This window comes from Neodiprion pinetum, chromosome 3, assembly GCF_021155775.2.
Source record: "Neodiprion pinetum isolate iyNeoPine1 chromosome 3, iyNeoPine1.2, whole genome shotgun sequence".
In the NCBI taxonomy this organism is placed as follows: domain Eukaryota; kingdom Metazoa; phylum Arthropoda; class Insecta; order Hymenoptera; family Diprionidae; genus Neodiprion; species Neodiprion pinetum.
In genome coordinates this window covers 33,275,787-33,300,636 of record NC_060234.1, presented here as the reverse complement: position 1 = coordinate 33,300,636, position 24,850 = coordinate 33,275,787, and the positions used below count along the sequence as shown (strand labels likewise).

The window sequence follows — 24,850 nt, the reverse complement described above, 5'->3', positions numbered from 1 at the left end:
TAAAGTAACCGAATGCAGACAGACGAAATTTAAACCGCTACTTGAAACGTATAATATCACTAATACTCCCAAATCTAAAATCAGATAAGACGGTAACGTGAAAAATATATCACAGCCGGAAATCCGATTGAAATTAGTCCCCCACCAATAAAGGATTTAACCTATCCGGTTGCAATTAAAAAATAACGTGCCCCTCTTGTTTGCCCGAGTGAATTGGAAATATAAGCTTCGGAGGAATAATATTCCAAGTAATCGTTTTTGCGGAAGCTTCGATCTGCTATTTTAATATTTTTAAAAAGCCAGCTGAAATGGCTTAGTGATGCTTTTTCACACACCATGTGATTCGATAAAATAATGTCTACAATCCGTTGATGAATCATTGATAATTCGTTTGTGTGTGAGTTATTCCTAGGCCATGTAGGTATGGCAAATTCTAAATTGCTAAACACGCCAGCGTTAAAACTATCGCTACTCGTTGTTAATGACTTTTATTATATGGTCCCCATTGGTATTAAATTTTTGTTTCAGTTTTTCCAATTTTCCACATGTCATTTTTGTACAGTTTCCAAACAAATTCACTGTTCTGGTGTTGCGATGTCTAAGCGATTGCGGTTTTATGGGTTTGTCGGTTTCGGATCGCTGTGTTTTGTGTTCTTATTCTTCGATCAAAGATACGGAAGCCCAGAGACGATGAAAGATCAAATACAACGGTTATCAGCAACGGGGAAGTTCTGGGAGGTGAGTTTAATTACCGCTGTACAAATTAAATACCAATCACATGGTTTAACAAGTTTTCCAAAATTCACCATCGTAATACACACTGACGATTCAATTTGACCAATTTAAGTGAGTCAAACTTTAGCTTGCACAGGGCCACATATAATCTTTATCTACTTCCTGGTAACTATCGGCAATTAGATTGCGTATAATTTATCTATGTTTTGTTGATGTAGACTGATTTTAAAATTATACACTTTTTCATTTTTGACAACCTCAAGACAGTTCGCACTCGTTTCGGCACCCAAAGTCCAACTATACTTATGAGTATGAGTAGACAGATAAATAATTTTTCAAAACTAGCAAATGGATTCAGCGGAAATAAAATAATTTGCCCCAGATTTTGCATTTAAAAAAAATCTCTTGACCTGATTCGATAAAATCTGGCACTGAACGGGTGTTTATCTAATTGTTTAATATTATTTATCTCAATCCATTTATTTCGTTAAATGGTGATTTTTTTACTTTAAGACACAACTTTGATGCGCTGGTACTTTGTTAATTTCATCGTTGTAAATCGCCCAATTTTTTCTAAAATATCTATGAATATAGGAAAGACATATGCCAAGTTTCAGATTTAAAATAGTGCTGTAAGTTCGAATTCCCATTGAAATTACATGGGAAATTCATGGCCTTGGCGGGAGTACTTAGGGTTCGCTTACAGGCTCCCGGTTTCGCGTACTTTTTTATCGATTTATTTGCAAATTTTTTTCCGCCTTGTCTACAAGAAAATTCGAAAACACCCCAAATAATGACCAACCTATTAACTACTTATAGTATTGAATCGAACTACACTACAATCAAGATCTTTCCCTTAAAAAATAGTGTCATCAAACACCAAATATTAAGGACCTAGATGGGAAAATGTTTTTCGATTTCCCAACTAATAAATTAAAAACTACGGACTCACGCATGCAGTAAATCCATTCTTTTTTGACCTGCCAATACACATAAGTATACTTTCTTTCAATTACAGAAAACAGGTGAAATCGATGATTCACTTGCTACATTGAGTGAAATACAGCAGGTGATCGATCAACAAAGAAGAATCGTACACGATGAGATTATACATTACCAATATCCTAACGGAAGATATAATATAAGTGCCAGGTGAAACAGTTACTTTCATACCATTTCTTTCTAACTCTTCTATTCCACAGCATTCTGAATTTTACCATTTGCTAGCAAAAATCCGTGTTATATTGTAGTGAACTTGAAGACCTGGTGATGGAAAATAATGGAAATCCGATCAGGAGTGTCATTGTATCAACCTGGCGTAGTGGAAGTACATTTCTTGGAGATATTCTTGCCGCGCATCCAGGGCTCTTTTATCACTATGAGCCGCTTTCTGATTTTGACATTGTTCAAATCAGAGGTCCCCCACTCGCCAGCCAAGCCTTGACTAATATCAAGGCGCTGCTTAACTGCGAATACGCGGACTTGGGTAATCCATATTCCACAACTAATTTTACATGCAATTAGAGTGAATGTTAGTCACTTTTTCGTATTCACAATCTCATGTTTGTCAATAAAGTCAATAGCTACTTTCATTTTGGATATCCCTGTAATACCTGACATGTGAAAAAGCTAACAACTCCGTCAATCTTTCGTAAAAAATGCAGTGACACATTTTTCATTTATACATGCATATGTAATATTCAGGTAAATTTGAGTTGCGATATTTTTACCCTCAAAGACCGTATATTACACACATTAAGGGGGTATTCTAGTGTAGAGGCATGAATTTGAGGTGTTTTTTGAAGTGCTATAAACAAAAAACAAAAAATATTTTTACCATCCATTTTTTTATCAGGCGTTTATTATTATTTCACGATTACAAAAAAAAAAAACAAGTCAAAAAATACAAAATTGAAAGTGCTATGAGTTGTTGAAGTGGGGGGTACAAAAAAAATGGCGCGCCAATGTTGTCACGATTGCAAGCATTTTCAAAATCAGAAAAAAAAAAAAAAAGATTATTAATCTACATAAATGCAGCTATCGTACTAACTAAAAAAAAGTCGAAAAAAAATTTTTTTTTGCCAAATTACGGCTGTCCGAAAAAATAATACGTCTTTTTTTGACTTTTTAGGACGTTTCTGAATTTTTTAAAAATAGTAAAAATTATTATTTCGTTATAATAATAGTTCGTGCGATAGAGACATGTATTGAGAAGATTCTCACCAAATTTCAAGTAAATCGGTTCAATAGAACTTGAGAAATCATGTCAACCGTTTTGAAAAATGTAGTTTTGAGAAAAACGCGTTTAAAGTTTCGAGTAAAATTCGTTCCAGCCGAGCCAGTATTGAAGACGTGTCACTAAAATAGCTATATCTCTGAAAATAATTGAAATTTTGACTTGTCCTTTTAAGGACACATTCTTGAAAGGTTAAGCTTTGAAAATATAAAAAAAAAAAAAATCGATTTTTTCAAATTTCTACACTAGAATACCCCCTTAAAATGATGTTATAACTCATCGTGTTTTTCAGATCACTATGTAGAATATGTGAAGAATCAATCTTGGATTTTCAGGCTTAATCCGCCTCTGTGGACGCAATGCCAAGCTCACCAGAGCATCTGCTACAATCACAGATTTCTTAGCGGAATGTGTAAACTTTTTCCATTCCAATCAATGAAACTTGTCCGCCTGAGGTTACGTGTTGCACAAGAGCTTCTTGCCGACAAAAAGTTAGTAAAGTAATCAGTCGGACATGTATTAGCATCTGAAACAAGTAGGTATTGGAATGTTGGAACCAGTCATTATGCTCACTTGCAGTTCGGGAAATAAAGAGACGTTTAGCGATCCTTTGTCATTTTGAAGCCGCGTAATATGGATCACGAAACGATGTTACGAGTGAATTTCAATTTCATCTCATTTCCTTTGAAAGATTACTCTGCACATGTATTTTTATATTCATTTATAGCTCGCATGTGGATTTTCAACTGCAATCTCTTAGTCAAAGGACGTTGTCCAAGTGCAAAATAATTCGATAGTCTTTCAAGTGCATTTCATTTCGTGTGAACTAAATTTTTCCCTGCTAAATAAGTGAGCTTATATTATACAGCAGGGCATTTACTTTATTACTTGGCTAGATCCAGTGTCATTTTTTGATTGGTAAAATACCATTAATTATTTTACAATCTTTTAAGCTATTTATCCTCCCACCTTTACGGACAATCGTTTTCCAGATTGGCTGTGAGATTGATACTTTTGATAAGGGATCCCCGTGGAACTCTACAGTCGAGAAGACATACTACTTTTTGCCAAGCAAGTCCGGACTGTTCAGATGCAGGTTTACTTTGCGCGGACTTGATATCAGATTATAACGCCGCTGTGGAGCTGCAAATGAAATATCCCTCTCGATTTAGGTACGCAAATTTTTTAAATTACACTTGTTTAACGAGTACAGAATGTCGGAGCAATCATCGCGTTTGAACGATTCAAGAGTTGCTTACGTCATCTCTTTTTTCATATTTTTGAATAAATATCATCACAATTAGATGCATTTTTCAAAAAATCTTTCATGCTCAAAGCAATTATTGAAATCTAAAATATGGAAGAAAAACGGGAAAATTGAGAAGATGATTGTTTCATCACATTTTTGCAAAAGTCACGTGTGAAATAATAATAGTAATTTATTATTAAATGATGAACATTTGGGATAAATAGCGCTGTTTGACAAATCTCACTGGACATGCCCTGTAGACGATTTAAATAACGAGAATTTCATCATTACAGAGTGTTACGATATGAAGATCTGACCGCAGAGCCGTATAAACATGTGAAAGAACTTTTCCAATTTTATGGACTCGATTTTCATCCAAACGTTAAGAAATATCTAGATACTCATACGAAAAGTGACGTTGGTAATGCATACAGTACATACCGAAATTCAAAGACCGCTCCCTTTCATTGGAGAACGGATTTAGAATTTGAAGAAGTTGAAGAAATTCAACGAAATTGCTTCGTCGCAATGAAACGCTGGGGATACGTGCCAGCATTGAACATTTCTCATCAAAAAGAATTCAATCCAGTAACAGATTACACAATACAATTATAATATAATATGCCGAAGTATTTAACGATATAGAAATGCTATTTCGAGTTCAACATACATTCCAACCAACAAATATAGGCTTAGCTCATTCCTCCATGTAAAATAAATTAACTCGTGTTTCATACATTACTTGGGTATTTGCAAGTACGGTTTGGCAATTTACATGCTGTATATAGACAGAAGTTAAATTGCGGGAGGTTAATGAAGTGCATTTTACTTTCAATTCACTGTGAAAATTTCTGAGATGTTTGACCACAAAATTGTGCACTTCCTTGTTTATCAAACTTTTCGTTAAATGAGTTACCTAATTCTTTTCTCAGGTTGATCTAGCTGATGAGAAATTGAAGGCATGCGTGCATTCATTGTTGTCAAGTTGTTAAATATTACCTACCAGTATTTTTTAGAGTATTACGTATTTAATTTACGGTAAAACCGTAATACGTAATTTTATACTAATCTGTACATATTCCTACGTTGGATGTAACGAAAAATTAGTGGTAAAATTACTTCTACTAAATTTAAAAACATTATTCTGTATGATTATTCTTGTATAATTCATGAAGAGATTGATAGCCACAGTTATTCATAATTAACATGATGGCCAGCAAAGTAATAATAATCTTGCAATAGCAATTAGTTGCAAAGAAAATTATAAAAAATGGTTATGCCTCACCTACATTAAATATAAAGTTATTGGCGTATTGCAACTTTCTAGAAACATGGGGTGCCAATCGTGATGAGTAATACGCGAGTATTGATAAGATATCGTACAAGTAAATGTAATCGAAAAGTAATGTGTGCATTTATTACAGATCTGTTCAAATGATGAATATCAATTGCCTTTACTTATAACGGTAGTATTTTTTCAGAGTTCTTCGTATTGTACGCCTAATAATATCACCCATAAATTAAAACTTGTGTCTGCTTCGTCGATAAATGCAGTATATAATACAAACTACGAAACCGTGTTTTTTCAACAGTAGTCTATAAATTATCACTTTGTAGGTCTTTATCGCATGACAGTTTTACTTTTATAATTTATACTTTCGATATATTTCGATGCCATCGGTGTTTCAGATTTAATGCAGATTTGTACTTATAATATATTTTGCCGTGAAGAAAATACCCCAAATATACATGTACATATTTTTTTTTAATTCGTAAAGTAATACATTACAATTGATTACACAATCCGATGTCCGGGGACAGTCTGATCAGACAGTCGAGTTTTTGTTAATCTGAAATATTTCAACAAAATTGTCACACATATGATCGGAGAAGATTCGATAATCATTAATTTAGGCAAAATTCAGTTAATGTTTCATCTTCATAGTTAATCATTGCGTATATTACGTCATCATTATAAAAAAAATAATAAAAGCAATTCCAACTTATATTCAAATTTACGTACTACCTCAAAAACTGCAAATCAAGACGCACTCGAAAGAATTGTCTCTCGTTGGGACCTGAAATGATACAAATTCATATGAGTAATTTAAAAGACCTAAAATCATAAAAAATTCATCATGTTTGAGTCAGTGAGGGCAAGACGAAATCATCTACACGATCATCTTAGCGTATATACTTGTAACATCATACTATTTTTAATCTATTCTTTTCGGATGAATCTCAAGATACCTTTTTAGGCAAAGATATAAAACTATATTCGGCATTCAAAATTGGGATTGGAATAACAGGCTGGTCATAAAATCTGAGATTTGAGACTCCCCGATTTTTTCAGGTTTTCCAATACCAAAATTAATTCTTTTTCAAAAAAAAATATAAGACATTTTTGTAAAAAAATCCCCGACTTCAAGTGAATTTCACGAAATTCTTCCACTTTTCCAGACGGTACGAATTCCCGGACAATTTCAGGTTCTCCAAGTTCCCACATTTTATTTCCACTCTGAATAATTGATCTTGGCGATATCTAACAATATAATGAATAATTTCAAAAATTAATCTCTAGACACATATAATTACTGCAACCCGATGAGTTTGAGATGTTATTTGCCAAATGATTCGTTATCATGGTAGTCAATATTATTATTTAAGTGCAAATTATACGTTAGCAATACATTTTTCCAGATTTGTACTTACAAGCTTTATCTGGGGGTCTTGTCTATCAGGTTAAATGATCCTCCTAAATAGACACACCAATGCACATTGTTATAAATTTGAATTGGGAAGAATCGATGTCTACATTATCTACCAAATTTTCAGAGAGGGCAAGTTGAAATCATACCAACTAAATGGTAATATTAGCGTATATTATTGAATCATCACAATTTCAGGGTAAGTAAATCTATGGTACAAATTGACTTCATTAAAAATCTTCAAATTTCAAATGATAATGCAACAATTTGCATAAAAGAAAAGATCACACTGTTAATGAGTTGATGATATTATTTAACCGAAGAGTTTGGATAGTATCAGGTATATGAAGGTTAACTTTTATGATAGGAAAAATGAACTCACCATTTCGAAAATACTGTAACTCTAAGCAGCTTGATGTAGTCCACCTGTAATAATAGATAAGAAGACGTGTAAGGCACAATAGGCTTTCAAAACTTCTAAAAACTGATCTATTGAAACAATATATATCAGCATACAACATTTCGCCACTAAGCAATCTGATTGACTGGAGCGTTGTTGGATTCATCATGACATTTTTAATGATGCAAAACTTTGCAAGGCATCTGAATTTAGAACTATGATGAACCACGATTTTTAACTATGTCCAGTTTTATTTTAAAAAATTGACCTAAAAATAGTCTTTTCTTCTTCGAGGTACTCACATTATTATAAATGATGACAATGCTACTCTGTTCCAACTGCATTTAAATGGTTCTGAAACATGGAGAAAGTAGGGTATTGACAACTGATCGTTGCATAGGAATCACGCATATAAATTATGTGAAGGAATCAGAATAATTGAGACATCAAAAACTTTCAGTCATATGCTTGTCAATAAATCATCATTCAATGATTCTGTTAATGTGGTAATGCACTCATTTGTAAAACAAAATATTACTTCAACTAATTATTTAATCAAAGCTTTAGAAGTGCATAGACGTCCAACGTCAATTACCTCAACTTCACCTCGTGTGTGCTGCCACTACCAGCGCCAGTTCCAATTGGATCCATGATAATCCTGCATAACAATATGCCATTAGATACGATACAAACCATTTCGGCGGTTAGTATGAAATTTTTATTCACGTTTCAGTGTTAATTTATCACCACAGTTAAGTAAGACAGGGATAACTAACATTATTCATCATTGTAATAGACATAAACTTTAATCAAGAGACAAATAATTGCAGGTAGAACAATAAACCAGAATATACAGTAAGAAGCATTTCTAAATTGAACACAATTGAATGGTGCAAGTTTTATGAATGTGAACTAGTTGTTATCAAAACTTACCACTATAGGCTGAAAACAACCATTTTTGTAGTTACTGATCCAGGGTTGTAGTTAACCTTGATGTTTCAAACTGCAAGACAAACAAGTTTGTGAGCAGAAAGTATGGGCAAAAAGAAGTAAACTATTTAGTGAATTAAATTCAGGTAGTACAGTATCACCACGTAATCGTATGACAGGGATAACAAATATTCATCACGTTTAGACATTCGATGTGTTCACAAAAATTTATAGCAAATATTTTTTCAACACACTCAGTTGCAAAAATATCACATTCAAAAATAGAAAAAAATAAACATGTCAAGTGTTCAAATATTGAGGTATTTACCATTTGCACAAGGGGGCAAAAGTTTTTCTTCCATCTGTTGAATTCTCCTCCCTGGAAAAATAAATACCACATATAACAGCTATAATGAACTTTATCACATTATGAGTCTGCAACAATTAATAAGAGTCAGGGTTAAATATGGCATCACAAGTATCAGACATATGCTTGTTAAAACATCATTCAGATTATGTAGTTTTACAGTCTTTACAAGATATTGGTTTCAAAGGATAAAAATTCAACTATCAAAATCCGACAAGATTTTTACTAAATCATCAGCTTACTGAAGCATTGCAATTATTTAATTAATTTTATAAAAACACTTATATAGTTTCATAAACTTCATATGAAATACTCACTGTATCAAGTCATCATTTTTCTTTTTGGTTGTAAATGTACAGCCCTACGAATCTGTAAGCAATGATTCAAATTTCATTTCAACTGAAAACAAGAGTATGCATTCTAATGTGACAGACTTCAATAAATATTCAGCACATATAGTAATCAATCAATCACAGTAATCAGACTGGGGCGATATAAAATTCATCATTTAAAAATTTAAGACATTCGCAAGTATTAGCACATCAAAAAATGTTATGCAATTGCGTGTTGCATGGAAAAAAATATTATATACCTGGCGATATATTTATTGCGACATGTACGAAAATATATCAATGAATGTAAAATACTTACTCGTTCATTTTTCCCAGTCTTCCGAAACATGCAGCTAATTCCCCTCATGGCTGATGATTTTCTGTAAATTGATAATTGTGAAAATCAGGTACTGAATGCAGTTCAATCATTTTAAAAACATCAGTAAACAGGACAAAATCATTGAGTAAACCAATCAGTCACAGAAATCAGACTGGGGCGGTATAAAGTTAATCATGTTAAGAATTTGAATTAAATTTGAACAGCTTACAAATCTAGGTAAATGAGTATCTATAATTCCAAAACTAATACATAACTTTGCCAAATACTGAATTAAATATTTAATCGTATAGAAATGAACATGTAATATCAATTCTTTTTCTGTGAAATGCGTTGATCAAAGTGAATCGTTGTAAAAGAATATGCCTTTCCTAATACTGTAGCAAAACTTTTGAAGAATTTATACAAGTCGTTTTTAATATTAAATAATCCATTATTTCGAAAGTTGTAAAATCAACCAAAGCGTCGATTCCCTCTTAAAATATCTGCCATTTGAAATCACATATACTAGAAATATAGACCTCACTTTTACTCGGCAAATAGTAGTTACGAAATACTGATCAGGAATACTCGAGAGATTGCAAAATTTCTCGGCCAAACATTTCAGAAGAGCGCGTGTTTAGAGGATTCGCTAATTCATAAATGGATGCTCGCTCTAGCCATGCTGCAACGCATCACACGTGGCATCGCGGAACGAAGTGTGGAAAAATGATATTACAAAGACTTGAGGGAAAGTTATGAGGTAATTAGGAATGAAAAAGCTTACCTTGATAGGTCAGCTACGTCGTGGAACTGAAAATGCAACAGGAAAAATTAATAAGCAAAACGAGTCGGTTCATTCTCTCAGAGTACAGTACAGAGTAAACGCGATTTTCAGGTTTGTATTTATAATCATACAACAGTTCATACGAACGAGACAAAAATTTTCATCATTAGTGATACGTTAATAATGGCATTTTAATGTTGGAAATTAATTTAACGGACACTAGGAAATCCTTCAAGTTTGCTCACCTGAAATCTCGGACTACCTCCCCTCGTGGCTTCGCCTGATGAAGTGACCGATGAACAGGAAGACCTCGGAAACCGGAAAAAATCCAACCTCGGAACGGAACCGTTCACAGCTCGGTCGAGAGATGTTTCAATCGACTCTCCGATTGATCGACGGTCGCTCTACGATTCTAGGCTCTCGAAATTCAAAAATTGTGCCTCCCGGCACCCACCGAAACGGACGCCAATTGCCGGATGTTGTAGCGGTCGGGATAATAGAACTGTTTCAACCGATGAGTATCTGTTTATGACAGTAATAAGATATAAGTGCCCAAAATGAAGACTACCATACTCGTATTTTTCTTAATCTGTGTCATTTGTATGTTGACTGAAACACAGGCGGAACTTAGAGGCACCGGTAAACTTTTGCATATTTGTATAACCTATCTTTTTATTTACCTCCGCATACTCACTTCATTAATTCCATTAAATTTTTAGTCACTTACATGGAAGACGGTGACAATGTGGTAAAAGAAGTAAGAGGATTGCACATTTATTGCTACAGAGGAAGGCCGAAATATTTAATTCATATATGGCAAACCGTACTGGTGAGATAAAGCTTCCTACCAAAATTAATTGAAACTGACGTAGCTACAAAATGTACCTCAGTTGTGTTTTGTAATGAAACGAAATTACAATGAAGATCAACTACTCCCAGGCAATGATTTTACTAAGCTTAACGGTATTTGTAGTTTTGATTATTGTTTACTACTATTGACAGATGAATCTAGATGTGAACGGAGAATCGTATAGTCAATATGACGGTAGCGCGCCTGCCGAAGTAGTGAAAAAATTTGAAGAACATCGATCTTCGTGGAGCATAAATTTTTTCAGTAGAAAGAAAAAGGAGATTAAATTGAATCCATTCCAACAAAGCTGCATTGGCATTGATACCAGTCATGAGTACAGAATATCTGTAAAGTTGATAGGTGAGTATTTTTGATGAAGAGATTAATCATGAATTTACCATAAGTCACCATGAACATGGTAATTCACAATATCAATAAACTTGTTAATATTCTATCGGTATATGAGACATATAACATGATATAATGGAATGATGTTACGTCACATGACTAGGAATCGATTTTTGGAAAGTCACGCTACTGATATTGGGTATCCTAGTATTCCTCTTGGCAAAAAAATTGAGCTATGACCCCATATTCTATTACATATGTGGTATTACGCTTGGAATCACAACTTCATTACTTGTGCTCATATACCTTATAAGTAGATTGCTTCCCAAAGTAAGTACATCTGTCTGGAACGTATTCAAAACTATTTATTGTTGTTTCGACTTATAATCTGAATAAGTGTTGAAAAAATTTATTGAGGACCATCTAATTCATCTACATATGTGACTTTGACAGGGGAAATCTATGTACTTATTAGCTGCTGGAGGATGGACAGTCAGCATTTATCTTGGACAATTGTTATGGGAAAATGCCCGAATGATTGCTATGCAGTATCGTGAATATGTCATTTGGTATATAGTAATTACTTCTCTAGTAAGCTTTATAGTCTGTTACCGATTGGGCCCGGTTACGAACAAACGTACGAAAAAAATTATCCAATGGTTTTTACAGGTAATTATCTAAAAATACACTCCCAATATGAAATCAGTATTTATGAAAACACAGTTGTGTTACTGCCGACTACTATTTTTTGATGCAATTTGTCACTACTGATCTATTTACTATTGAATTTCAGGCATCGAGTCTTTTAATGATATATTGTAGTAGCTATTTTGACGAGGCTGCTGTTGGGATTTGCATATTGTTAATTCTGGGATACAATTTCCCACATGCCTTGATGCAAAAGGGTAAATCTTACTGGTAAGTTTTTTTTTCATTTTTTCAACTGATAAGTAATTGGTGCAAAACTTATTTACTCAAAGTTGTTTAGAATTGAAAATACAGCAATTGTTTATAATTTCTCAGGAATTGTGATCCCATACAGATTCTACAGACTGGTTGATTTTTTTACTAATTAGCCATTTTGTCTTTAAACGTTTAACTGCAAAAGATTTTTCTTTCTTTTTTTAGACCGAGCTCATTCTGATCGGATTTTCTAATTATTTCGAGATTCTACAAGATTTGCATAAAGAATTATTGTTATGATTACATTTTGTAATTTTGTAAAATAAATTGTGACTAAAAACAAAAACTTTCTTGTAACGCTGAGTTTATTTGCGCCATACTTGTTCAAATATGAATAATATTGCGCAGTTATCTTTAGAAATCAAGTATAAAACATCTCTAACACATCTTTTCTTTTTCTATAATTCGTTCTTTGTCAGGAGAGTGCGATTTCCTACACGCCGAAAATTACTTACTGAAGATGAATACCATGAAGAGGGAGTACGAGAAACAGAACTGGCACTAAGTTCTCTGAGAGGGTACTGCTCCAGCCCTGAATGCAACCAATGGAAAACAGTTCTCAGACTTAAAGATCCCATAAGGTTTTTTATTGTCAAATTGCTTCGTTGTTAGACTAGTAATTATTGTGTTTGACCCTCTTGAATTTCAAATCTATTCTCCCGTTGTCAAAAACTCAAAGCTAATATAAAAGTTTGCATGTTAATCGGGAAAACTATGCTATAGTAAAATATGCCATATTTGCAAGATATTTATCGAGTAGAAAAATATAGTGTAAATTATTTATACTAGGCTTGAAATGACTTACCTTAGTTTATGTGGTTTTGATTATAAACATAATACACTTACCGGTATATAGGACCAGATCTAACTAGTAAATATTTATTGAATTATAGATTTGCTAACTTCATGGAAGGTAATTCACATTTGGCAGATGACGAAGTGTTGCAATATGAGACTGAGACTACACGCCTATTGGAAGAGTGCGAGTATACTGATGATGAAGGTGGTTTAACACTAACAGATTCGGATTAGGGTTCAATGCTACAGGAAGAAAGAAAAAAATTAGTTCTAAATTAGGTAACAGTGTTCCTTCTGGCGGCTTAGTCGAGCGTACAAAAAGTAAAATACAAGTCCAACTTTTAAGAATCAAGAGGCTGTGGACCAACTGAAAAAACTAAGTATAGCATTACGATGAAAAAGTAAGACGTGGAGGAAACTGAGCATTAGTGAAGTGCCAAGTAATGTCGAGACAACTCTGCATTGGGTCAGATTTTATGTGATTGGATTTTTGTAAGATTTAATAGCTATTTTGTACCGCCTGTAGTGTTTTTATACTCTAACATATTTCGGTTCGGTTCCTATGTTCGAGAGGAATTTATGATAACTTACGGTGATCAAACTTCATGAATTGGATTACCTGTACAAATGTAATGCTGGTACAAAATTGAATAAATATCTTTTTAGAGTGTTTTAATTTCTAAGTTTCAGTGTAATTGACCTGTCATATTATATTAAGCTATACTGGAAACGACTGACAATGTATTATAATTTTGATTGCATTTGTAATTAAATATTTATTACCAATTAATAATTCGAATAAACTATATTTTTTATTAAAAAAACCGGTTTCCTATAATCATTGTAGCCCGGCACGTTACATCATTATTCTATGTCATGATGCAGTAACAAAGGTGAGAAAGATACTCAATTTCTTTGAAATAATGTAAGTAATTCCAACCCTTCGTTCTCATCTATGCTTGGGCGTTTGAAAAATAGTTCACGCAATAATATGGCCTCCGTGGAAGATTCGTCTAAATCACGTTTGCTTTTAATCTGAGTAGTTTTTGTACACCTATGGGAGTCTTGACTGCTTCTCGAAACTTTTAATCCGGAGTATGTGTATATTTCTGGTCTAAAAATTACGAAGTATGAGGTACTCAGATTATATTACTTTTGAAACACAATTCAACAATTCTTAATCATTATAAAAAGGCGCTACATTTTCCTACATGCAATATTTATGATAACTTACAAGTTTTCTAGGGCTTCGGTTTGACAATCTTTGTCAAACTTTAGTGAAACTTTATTCATCATTTGTTGATTTACTTGTAGCAGTTTCTTCACGTTTTTACTATTTTTTATCTTCTTTATCCTACCCTCAAGAATTTGGACTCTCATTTTTTGATTCACTAATGCATCCTGTAGATGCATTTTGTCATTTAACAAATCTTTCACAGTTTCAACAAGTCTCCTCGATTGTCTTTCCAATGCCATTATTTGGTGCGTTAAAAGCTTGAGGGCATAAGATGTTTGCAGTTTAAGCTTGTTCATTTCTGCCCTTGTTGATGACAGCTAGAATTTAGTGGTGAAATAATGTCACAGACCTTTAGTATATCTATTGAATGCTATAATTCTAAAAAATTGTACCTGTGAAAATAATTTGTTTTTATCACCTTCCAATTGGTTATTAAGCATCTGAAACTGGTTTTGTAATGCTTCGTTTTCTGCTTTACTAACAGCAAGATCAGCTTCAACCTTGTGCTTTTCTTGTGTGCACCTACACTAATAAAAATTAGTTTATATAAATTTGACCGAGACCCCTATTAACGTAAAAAATCAAAAACTTGAATATTTCCATACACTGTTAATAAAAATAACGACCAAGTACTTTTTCACCTCGCAAGTTCAGAAATGAGCTGTGTGATCTTCATTCGATCAGCGGGGCATAAATCTTGTATATGTGTCCCAGAAGATTCTTTTCCATCCCCTCTACATTTTGGACAGGTCGCCTTTTCCATTGTTATCTCTAGAGATTCATCTGGCAAGCGATTGCAATGAAAAAAACATTATTAACAAGTTCAAAAAATTATATATATTTCTATTGACAATCGTCTACAATCTGATTCGTCAAATATAGATTGGCAATATGTAACATTTTACAATTTCAAATTACCTTCTTTAGACTGATTTTTCAAATATTCCTCTCTCGCAAGTTTCAGGGTTTTCTGTTTTAATCGTGCCATTCTACGTACACGTAAGGATTGAGCATATACAAAAATTACATTGCAGCATCTATGGCTCAACTAAAGAACTGGTAAGTATTATACGTACTTGTTTTCTATACCGACAATTGATTTCGTTGCAGTTTTCTGCATCTTGATTGAAGCCAAACTGCTAACATAGTTGTTAACACAAGCTTCATAAATATTACAATTCTCGACTGTAACATGTCAACGGTACGAACTGAAAACACGGTTTTGCATTTCTACTGAAGCTATTGACGCAAAATAGTTGAACGTGTACGTTTTATGATGTGAAATTGTTTATTGAAACCCCGTCATTAAATCATAAATAATAAAAATTTTCCAAGTCATTTTTTCTTAATAGGTAGTTTAATACATAAAGTACAATTTAGAATGACATACACTTATAGATGAGTGAATTGTTGTGCGTGCCAATTAGAGGCTCAACAAGTGTAATGTGAAAGATATCCACTATAGATCAATAAATTATTTGCACCATCATATTTATTCATTTCATATTAATAGTAGGTAATTAAAATGCACGAAGTGTTACAACTTGGCGGAGATTCATTTTGCGCATCAATTTAAGATTCTCATCAAAGCTGGATAAAATTTTTATCGTAAACGCAGTCAGAGTTCGATTTCTTAGCATTATTACATGACAGAAATAAATTACGACTGTAACCTGTATGAGCAAGAATAACTTAACGGAAAAAATTAATACCCGTGGCTATGGTGAATTTCATTTGTTAATGTATTAAAACATTATAGACTCACCGAAATATTCTACATATTTAATTTAGTTTTAAATTTGTTATAAAAAATATAAGCATAACATTAATAAAAAAATATTAATACAAGTAACGATTCAGAATTTTAAGGCAGTTGACTTGGCATAAGGCACCACGTGATCTGATATATCTGATGATCAATTTGTGGTAATGTACAAATTAATAAATTTAGATATATTAACGATTAGTCATTGGCATTAAAACTGTAATTATATAAGTTGATTTTGTCACATTAATCTCATTTAGCGAGCACGAGAGATTTTCTTGCTTTTATCATTCTCAATTGGTGGCGGAGGTCCTTTTGCACTGAGGTGACGATTATAGAGGCTGTAAAAATAAAATAATAATTACCATCTATTGTTTAACTGGATATTTTACTTGAAAAATTTAACGTATTTCCCTATTATTACAGGAACTTGTAGGTCTGAAAATGGGCCTAGAACCATCACACATTCGATAATGGATGGGTATACTGATTAATTGTTGTTCATTTTCCAATTACACTTACTATCTGTAGGTCTCCGAACGAATATAATCAATCACGTGAGAAATTCCTACTTGCAATTGATCTCCAATAGGGGTAACCCAAGGATTGAATTCCATTCTGAACACTGCTTTGTTACTCACCAAATCTAAATTACCTGTGAAGTAAGTTTAAAACTATTAATGTTACCATACAGCTTATCACAGGGCTAGTCACCTACATTCTGCTAGGGAAAATGAATAAAGAGAAAGCATTCACGAGCTCAGCAATACAAGTTATACAGCAATAGGATACATTTGGGACGACCCGCGTATGTAAGGCAATTCAAATTTATAGGTAGTTAAGAATTTCACCGATACAAGTATACTGATATGGTACGCAATTAGCTGCAGAGTATCAATTTACCTATCTCTGGTGGTAAAACTGTTAGTCGGTTGCCTTGAATGTGAAGTTCTCGAAGTCGGGTAAGTTCGCCAATTTCCTTAGGTAGCTCAATCAGATCATTTTCCCTGAGCACAAGCTGTAAAATAAATTATTATTCAGTATATTTCGTAGTTTATCAGTGTTGCTTATGAGTATTCTCATTTCATACAGTATGATGGAATTATTACAATTTGCAGATTTTTCAACTGGCCAATCTCAGGGGGCAGGTATTCAAAATCGTTATCGGCAAGATACAATGCTCTCAAGGTCTCTGGAGGAAACAAAGTAGAATTAGGGTATGCATTGTGCATATAATCAATAATGAATTAATTATTGTAATGTATGAAATTAATTGATTACCCATCATAAAAAAGTTTCCAGGTAAATTTTCTTCACTCAAATTATTATATGTGAGATCCAAGACCTCGAGCACTGGGAAGGCACCAAACCCTCGTGGAAGGGAATCTAATCTATTCATTCTGAAAAATAGGATAACATACTATTTAGAATTAGAAGCCTATTACCTGTTTGTGTTTTTTTCTTAGAATATAAAGGTTTTTATCAAATAGCAGATACAAGTTGGTGTTGATTCAGCGATACAAAATGAAATTGATTCAACATAAGTAGCTAGGCTATAAGTTCAAAAAATGTTGCATTGAAGTTATCGTCCTTATCATCATAGACAATCATTGCAGATTTTATTTTCAATAACATACAGACTAGAATTCATGTACAATATAAACAAAAAATATAAACAGAAGTGGATATACCGAGATCAAAATAGCGTTAGTTAAAATTATCAATGTAACTATGTACATTTTGAAATATCGTCTTTATCGCCGCGCAGTTACGTACCCAACGTTGAGGATTCTTAACTTAGGCATTTGTGATAAGGAAATTGGAAGTTCAGTGATGTGATTATTGAACAGGTTCAAAATTTCCAAATTGATTAAATTTGCCAAACCAGGTGGAACAACTGAAAAATTATCATTCCATTACTTGCTGTGACATGCATAATACGGTAGGATCGAACAGGTTGGCAATACATGAATTTTCTCTACATATGTACCTTGAAGTTTATTGTGACTGAGCGTCAGCCTGGTTATCTGCAGCATATTCACTGAAAAAATACAATTTAAAATAAATGCAAAATTATGAAGAATGACACGATAAGATTAATGATAATTCGGTTTCGATGTTGTAATATATAGTAGTCATTGTATGAAGAGTTCAAACAAGAAATAGTTTGAACAAGTACAAAGATGATCTGAAAATTATGATCAGCTGTATTTGAAAGGACTATTTTTACGCAATAAACATAGGTTGTTGAATGATATGCGATATATGGTTAATGAGTTTTTGAGTTGTCATTTTTTCTCTAAATGAGCATCCAGAACTTAATTGGGAAATAAATATAAGGAAATCTGATCAACAGTAACAGCACGTATTTGTATAAATAGTACAGGGCTGTCCACGCCCATGAGTAGCCCTAATGGCAGTGTGTAGTTTTGTTGGTGCAAAAAACCAGTCTTGACAAGTTGCCTAATTTGGCAATGATCAAGTGAAGGGTGCAAGCGTATTTTACTCACGCAGTCCGGGCATTTCCTCGAATGTGGAAATGCCCTTATCAGCCAAATCCAGCTCAGGATTTTGGTTTTCTCGGGCCTCATCGATTACTTTCTTTGCCTTTGACATCCTCGAATTCGGAATACACGATACTGGAGTCTGATTCATTGCGCGCGCACACACGATCATACGTATTTTCAGATCAGAGAAACTTACTTACACATGCCTAATACACATGCCTCATGTGCATGAGCTACTGCAGTCGATAAAACAGAATTTACCGTGGTGACGACGTGAAACAAATTAAGAGACGAGTACGATTTATGTTACCATCAGAAACAACGTTTGTAATTACCCGTCGAATTTGGATCAGAATAACTAAATTATTGCTGACTTATGTTCTTTGCGTCTGACGAATGAATATTAGTTTCATTGATGCGTGGGGCTTAACTTTGTAAATTGCACCTGTTTGTCCGTCAACCTCTTGGATATTCTTCCTTACCCACCAAATTTCGGTACAAGCTCTTGTTAAAACCCTTTCTAACTGTTTACAGTTTTATTGCACATTTTAGATCATGATATTTCAGACTACGCGTAGTTATAATTTAAGTGTCTCTGTGAAATTGTTTCAGCTAATTGATTGCTGTTGTAAAATTTGCGGTTAGCTTTTTCCCCCATTTTGCAGTGAATTTGTATAAGAATATATTTCATACCTCGACGATTGTAATACGATAACATTATGAAAAATGGGGGCAATTTTTTTTGTGTTCCTGCAAGTATAGTATCGTACTTTACCGTAGCGTATTACTCGGTAACCATAAGAGAGTAATGAAGTCATTCAAATTTTTTAATTAAATCGGATTTCTGGTTTTCAGCATGTTATCTTATTATCAGCACATGGAAGTTCTTCTCCTTCCGCATAATTAGATACATGAAGTGTCAACAACAGTAAATTATAGAAATTAATCTAAAAATTAATAAACAAACATTTGTTGAAAAATTTTTGGGCCAGAGTTAACTCATATTACAGTACAATAACAACACCGTAATATTAATTATTACAATCATGTAAAATATCACAACGCTTAACATTGGTTTCACAAGTCAAACGTAACTTCTTGTAAAAAAAGAAAAAAAAAAACTTATCAATTCTTCTGCGTGACGTTCTTAAAGTAACCCAAACCATTAAAATAGTTATAGTTGCTACAGTAACGCCTGCATTTCTTTTATACAACTCTGGAGATGTTTGAAACCAAGGGTTGCTTAAGTTGTGTTACAATTATTGGAGTTGTCGGAAAAACTGGATAATTTCTTCGAGTCCACGCCAGAAATAAATATATTGGTGCGACGAATTTAGGAAAGGTAAATAACAGGTAAAAAAAAATACAGGGTTTACTGTGCTTGATGCATTTATGTTACGAATATTTCACATAGTGTGACTCCGACCTTGGCATTAAGTGACGAGAAAAAATTGAAGTAATATACATATGAGAAAAATCATTTCAAACATTCGATATTAACTATGATTATTTATTACCTACAATTTAATAAATTATTATTTTCTAGCAGTAACACTGGTATCGATATTTCAAAATTGTCACATTAATAACTAATTTAAGTTTATCATTATTAGCAAAAATAATGAGCTGCATGAATCACCAGACTAATTATCGTTTTTGAAATATGTGTATGTCGATACAGTAAATGCGTGAAACTCAAGAAATATACAGAACTCAATTTATGCGATGGAATCTATAAGCTCCTACTCAGTATCTAGATTTCATAATAACTAGCATTTATATAGCTGATACACTTTTTTAGTTCGTTGCCAGTAGTTATTATTACCAAACGACGTGTTACATTGCCAATCGTGACTGTTCACAATGTCAATACAATTTTATGAATTTCTATAACATGATAATATATCGTATCTAACTTGCAAATTTTTACTTAAGATTGAAGAACGGAAACTGATACTATCACACACGTTCGAAGTTAAAACATACATACATTATTTTACACACGCACTGACACACGTGAGCCAATTTGAGTACCATACCAACAGTAATATACACGGTATAGATTTAAATACAGAGAATGTATAACACCTGCCATTTAGCTACATAACAATTACTATTCTATTTATATACAAGTTGCTATAATATAACTGGTTGCACCAACGGTGAAAACTTCAGTCAATACTGAATGCAATATTCAACAATCAATATATTTGAATTTGAAAATATATCATTATAGAATATAACGCTTGAAATTTGTGACAAATAAATTGTTGGTTAAAATAATTGATTAATATGATAGTAAATGTACATACCGGTTTTCTTCTGTATAGTCAAGATTTTCAAGTCAAGTCTGATTTGATAATTTGTACACGATTATTTTCAATATTCTACGAATTTTAAATAACACCCGTGAGACTTGATCACATCAGATTTTACCATAGAGCATGAAATTTTTTAACAACATGTATATGTGTATATATATATATATATACATTGTACGTGATAGAAAGAAATTGACGTCACACATTCGTTATAATCGTTTTTGATTCATTTTTATGAAAATTTTGACAGATGCGTTGGTGCATACACAGCTTCCATATTGATTAATAGTTTAACACTTATCAGTTTTCACATCTGTCCATGTCGCATTGTTTTATAACTATTATTGTTTGTTACATTTGAATATCTTGCTAAATATTGACTAACTTTCCATTTTGAAACACAGGGGCGTCTTGTGCTTCGTTATTATGGAAGAAAATATTTATGTTATTGTTTAAGCACTTTGTTGCTTTTTCAATTTTAAAACGACTTAAATTAAAATTATTTTTTGCAGCTTAGCATCACTTAATCATATTTTGAAGGAGCATTTGTCTAACTTATTATGTTCAAGCTTTTTTAACATTTTTTTAAATGGTAAATAAAAGGATACTGTTAAGGTTCGACGTTTAACTATAAGATCTTGAGGAGAGAATGTTTGCATATTTGTAGTTCGCTTATAAATTATAATACGTTTCCAAGTAACAACAAAAATTTTGATATTCTTCATCATTTTTACAAGAATTATTTGTATAGTCTGATACGCAATGAGTGGGTACCGAGAAGTAACTTCTGTTCAAAATACAGATGCAGTCTTATGTCAAAATCGATTCATCGTAGCAAATTACATTCTCGTCGAAGTTCCCTTGGATGTGTCGAGTAACTTAAGGAACCATTAGATACGAGTGACAAATACCATGAAAATACGAATTATCCGTTTGCTATTGATAATCGTATTAATAGTCTGTAAGTCTATCACTTCGTTTCATAGAGAGTTCTTAGGTATAGACTATAAGGTATAGACTATAAGGTATTAAGAAATGCTATTTTCAGGGATGAGTAGGTTTCTACTTCCAAAGAAATTTTGAGGAGAGACTGCTTGTTTGTGAATATTCTCAGCATCTAATATATTTTCTTGCACTTAACATTATCAACTGAAATGTTATGCAAAATTCATGAATCAGTATTTGACTTAATCACTATGATAGTCTTATTACTACCTGGGTTCATAAGCTTCGTACACCAACTCTGGCACCAGTGCAAGTGAAAACGTTGTGACGTGGCGCGAATTTTGACGACTCGTCAAATTGATTTTGTGTTACCTGTTGTTATCTTCCATTACAACTTGCTTAAACACTCCAGCTGGCATTTGACTCTTTACCTCATGACTGCCCAGTGCCGTGGTGCCATCTTTTGCTATGAATAGTTGTAATCCAGATGCTGAAAGAAACATAATTTGGAATATTTCGAAAAATTCCACTGCATTTTATATAACATACAGACTTACTCCAATTGACGAACAGGGTAACGAACTGTCGCATTTTATTTTCATTATGTAGCGACTTAAAATCTCTTGTTTAATGTAATGAAAAATACTCACTTTCCGCACTTTCAAGATCTGATTGGTCTAAATTTGTCGCTTTCAATAACTCATTTATCAACGAATCAGCGTTTGGCCTTGTCACTTCGACTCTGCATAGAATGGGATTGATGTTGCCATCTTCAGCCTTTTTTCTGCGTTCAAGTGCTGCCTTGGCTCGATCCAAAGAACCAGTTTCACTTAGGCCAGATCCACCGGAAGGATTTCTAAAGTTTAGTTTTGATTATGATCCACTTCATTATAGTTACATATAATGCACTAATATCAACCATGTGCTTGCTGCTCATGCTAAACAGCTGTGACTTAGCGATGGTGCTTCTATGGCTAAATAAAGTCTACATTCAAAGTATGACAGGTGGAAAGGCAGAAAATAATCAATTATGAATAAAAAGTCCAACACTTTGGTGGGTTCACAAAATTAACATTAGAACTAACAGCCTTCGAAAAAATCGTGACGTGAAAAAAACAAACCAGAACATAAAGAAGAGTATCACAATGTTACATCGGAGTGAATGGATGGGCCAATACAGATGAAATCAACATACTACGATGTGAGCAGAATACGTACCATTATTTTACGAGTATCATATATCGGTAGTAAAACTGTTGGTTTCTACTGGAAGCATTTCATAAACCCAAGCAACTAATCGAGCATAGTATTAAAAGCATTAGTTTATTGAAATTTCATGCATGAATATATTATGATTGTTGAAGAACATCAGATAATGGACAATAAATTTTCATAAGGTAAGATGATAAGCATTAGCGGGCGAGATAGATCAGATTTATTCAAGCCAACACTTATTAGACCTAAAAGCGACTTCCAAGCAGTACCGAAGCCATTTTAGTTGTATTAATTTAATGTAATCATGTGATAAAATATTCTTCAGTCGATGAATTGCGCCAAGTACATATAAAGATAATTTTTGGCAAAATCCGTAGTAATATGAAAAGAGGTAGACTTGTTTAAGCACTACAGCCATTCACTAAAATAGAAAACATATATACACAAGGGCATGGACTGACGGTGGGGTGACGCTGTTTCGCCTATGCGCAGTGGTAGTAGCAGTAGCCTCAAGTATTTCCGAGGGCTCCTCAGAATCCGGGCTAGTTGCTACGGTGGCGAGTTTTCCACCAGCCCCGTCCAGTAATTTTCTATGACCGCCTCCAATACCCCTGAAAGGATTCAAAGCGTCCTAACTAGGAGCTGCCACCTGATACGAACTGGCACCGTGTAAGATTGGAACACTTATATTTGATCAATTTTTATGACTCAAAGTGTTAATCTCCTTAGTTTAAATGCTCGGAATGAACATTGGGTGATTTTTTTGCCAAGCAAGTACACATGTCAGTAAATTTCATTGACTGAATACTTAAAAATAAGAAGGTATTTTTTTGGATCTTTGGTGCCAAAACTATCACTTGAACAAACATATTTGAGGTCATTCGATATCAAAGTTTACTGTACTGTAAATTAAGCAAAACATTGCTGTAAGGTTTGACAACAGGATTCAAATGTTGAGCACGCTTATAATTTCATGTCAATTTTAAAATAATTATCAAATATTATTTACTGCCAAGTGCTATATCACGCCAAATGAAAAGACAACTAGAGGAGAAGAAGCTGGAACATAATTTTAACTTCAACGAAGTTCTGACAACTCAAAATTCAGTCCACGTAATTCACTTGTTGGCATGGATACACATTGTACATTCATGTGTGAAAAAAAAAATAAAATAAACTGCCTCAGTTTCACTTGTAAACATGTGCGAATTTTGAATCTGATAAATGTTGAGGAATAAAACAATTCTGAAGCACCCACATGTTCCATTGATTAAAAGTAATAATAAATTGAGCTACATTACGTTTTGATTATTGAAACTAACTGATGTGAAGGCTGGCATAGAAATTAATTAGCATCAAATAATATTAGCACAACATGTGCTATTGGGCGCATTTGAGCTACATTACATCAACCATCTGTCTTCAAAATTTCGCTAACAAAGACCTACAAACTACTGATAAGTTAAAACAATGTTTTTATACACATAGTGAGTATTATTTCGATATCTGATTCCTATTTCTGTTTGTGTTGTAGATGGCATGATGTATTTTTAGTAATTTGTTAAAGTATATAAGTAACAAAGTGTTCAGATTATGGAGATGATGTGAATGATTGTTCATCGACAAAGGGGGAAGAAAATATAGTCATTTAAAAAATGCTGTGTACATGAGAAATCCATTTCTAAGTAGATGCATGCTGCAGAAAATCAAATAACAAAGCATCAGCCAACAAGTTCTCCTGGACACTAGTAACTGATAATAGGCAAGAATTTATTAAAAGGCACTTATTTACTACTCATCAATGATTGGAACATAAACTTGTTGCCCGAAATCTGAAATAT

At 33.2% G+C, this 24,850-nt stretch overlaps 4 protein-coding genes, 1 long non-coding RNA gene and 2 other non-coding genes across 16 annotated transcripts in view; 2 read left to right on the top strand and 5 right to left on the bottom strand.

Moving 5' to 3' along the window:
- The first annotated feature begins 247 nt into the window (after positions 1 to 247).
- LOC124213775 (carbohydrate sulfotransferase 5-like) lies at positions 248 to 5,844 on the top strand. 2 transcript variants are annotated; one of them, XM_046615400.2, is made up of 7 exons: positions 248 to 421; positions 529 to 738; positions 1,754 to 1,887; positions 1,986 to 2,221; positions 3,264 to 3,462; positions 3,964 to 4,143; positions 4,514 to 5,844. In XM_046615400.2, the coding sequence occupies exons 2-7, from the start codon at positions 595 to 597 to the stop codon at positions 4,833 to 4,835; spliced, it is 1,215 nt and encodes a 404-aa protein (XP_046471356.1). In that variant the 5' UTR covers positions 248 to 421; positions 529 to 594; the 3' UTR covers positions 4,836 to 5,844. The 2 variants fall into 2 exon arrangements, with proteins under 2 accessions (XP_046471356.1, XP_046471355.1); XM_046615399.2 differs by having other exon boundaries at positions 248 to 738.
- A 122-nt stretch (positions 5,845 to 5,966) lies between these two features.
- Positions 5,967 to 10,416, bottom strand: LOC124213781 (uncharacterized). 2 transcript variants are annotated; one of them, XR_006881968.1, is made up of 12 exons: positions 10,306 to 10,416; positions 10,061 to 10,086; positions 9,277 to 9,337; positions 8,943 to 8,994; positions 8,587 to 8,637; positions 8,262 to 8,331; positions 7,924 to 7,986; positions 7,631 to 7,682; positions 7,311 to 7,354; positions 6,933 to 6,975; positions 6,244 to 6,298; positions 5,967 to 6,070 (listed from the first exon to the last, which is right to left on the bottom strand). It is a non-coding gene; the product is annotated as an uncharacterized lncRNA (long non-coding RNA). The 2 variants fall into 2 exon arrangements; XR_006881967.1 differs by having other exon boundaries at positions 6,247 to 6,298.
- On the bottom strand, positions 9,069 to 9,140 carry LOC124215764 (small nucleolar RNA SNORD31). Its single transcript, XR_006882441.1, has one exon. It is a non-coding gene; the product is annotated as a small nucleolar RNA SNORD31 (small nucleolar RNA).
- Positions 9,409 to 9,477, bottom strand: LOC124215763 (small nucleolar RNA SNORD31). Its single transcript, XR_006882440.1, has one exon. It is a non-coding gene; the product is annotated as a small nucleolar RNA SNORD31 (small nucleolar RNA).
- A 55-nt stretch (positions 10,417 to 10,471) lies between the features above and the next one.
- On the top strand, positions 10,472 to 13,695 carry Nemp (Nuclear envelope integral membrane protein). 2 transcript variants are annotated; one of them, XM_046615412.2, is made up of 8 exons: positions 10,472 to 10,699; positions 10,780 to 10,889; positions 11,063 to 11,270; positions 11,422 to 11,588; positions 11,712 to 11,927; positions 12,052 to 12,176; positions 12,641 to 12,802; positions 13,153 to 13,221. In XM_046615412.2, exons 1-8 carry the CDS (start codon positions 10,618 to 10,620, stop codon positions 13,154 to 13,156), a joined length of 1,074 nt encoding a protein of 357 aa, XP_046471368.1. In that variant the 5' UTR covers positions 10,472 to 10,617; the 3' UTR covers positions 13,157 to 13,221. The 2 variants fall into 2 exon arrangements, with proteins under 2 accessions (XP_046471368.1, XP_046471367.1); XM_046615411.2 differs by having other exon boundaries at positions 10,476 to 10,699; positions 13,115 to 13,695.
- Positions 13,696 to 15,730: 2,035 nt separating this feature from the next.
- Positions 15,731 to 18,729, bottom strand: ics (ras suppressor protein 1). Its single transcript, XM_046618371.2, has 8 exons — positions 18,532 to 18,729; positions 18,012 to 18,062; positions 17,798 to 17,918; positions 17,303 to 17,421; positions 17,131 to 17,213; positions 16,925 to 17,039; positions 16,544 to 16,676; positions 15,731 to 16,362 (listed from the first exon to the last, which is right to left on the bottom strand). Exons 1-8 carry the CDS (start codon positions 18,695 to 18,697, stop codon positions 16,278 to 16,280), a joined length of 873 nt encoding a protein of 290 aa, XP_046474327.1. The 5' UTR covers positions 18,698 to 18,729; the 3' UTR covers positions 15,731 to 16,277.
- A 640-nt stretch (positions 18,730 to 19,369) lies between these two features.
- The window catches only part of LOC124215230 (EEIG family member 2), a 51,938-nt gene continuing 46,457 nt past the window's right edge, over positions 19,370 to 24,850 (bottom strand). For 5 of the 7 annotated variants that reach the window (XM_046618365.2, XM_046618361.2, XM_046618369.2 and 2 more), the window contains 3 exons: positions 23,453 to 23,620; positions 22,445 to 22,650; positions 19,370 to 22,284 (listed from right to left, as the gene is read on the bottom strand). In XM_046618365.2, the coding sequence (XP_046474321.1) occupies positions 22,163 to 22,284; positions 22,445 to 22,650; positions 23,453 to 23,620 (496 nt within the window). In that variant the 3' untranslated portion in view covers positions 19,370 to 22,162. The remainder of the gene's footprint in view (positions 22,285 to 22,444; positions 22,651 to 23,452; positions 23,621 to 24,850) is intronic. The other 2 variants (XM_046618364.2, XM_046618367.2) reach the window with 2 other exon arrangements.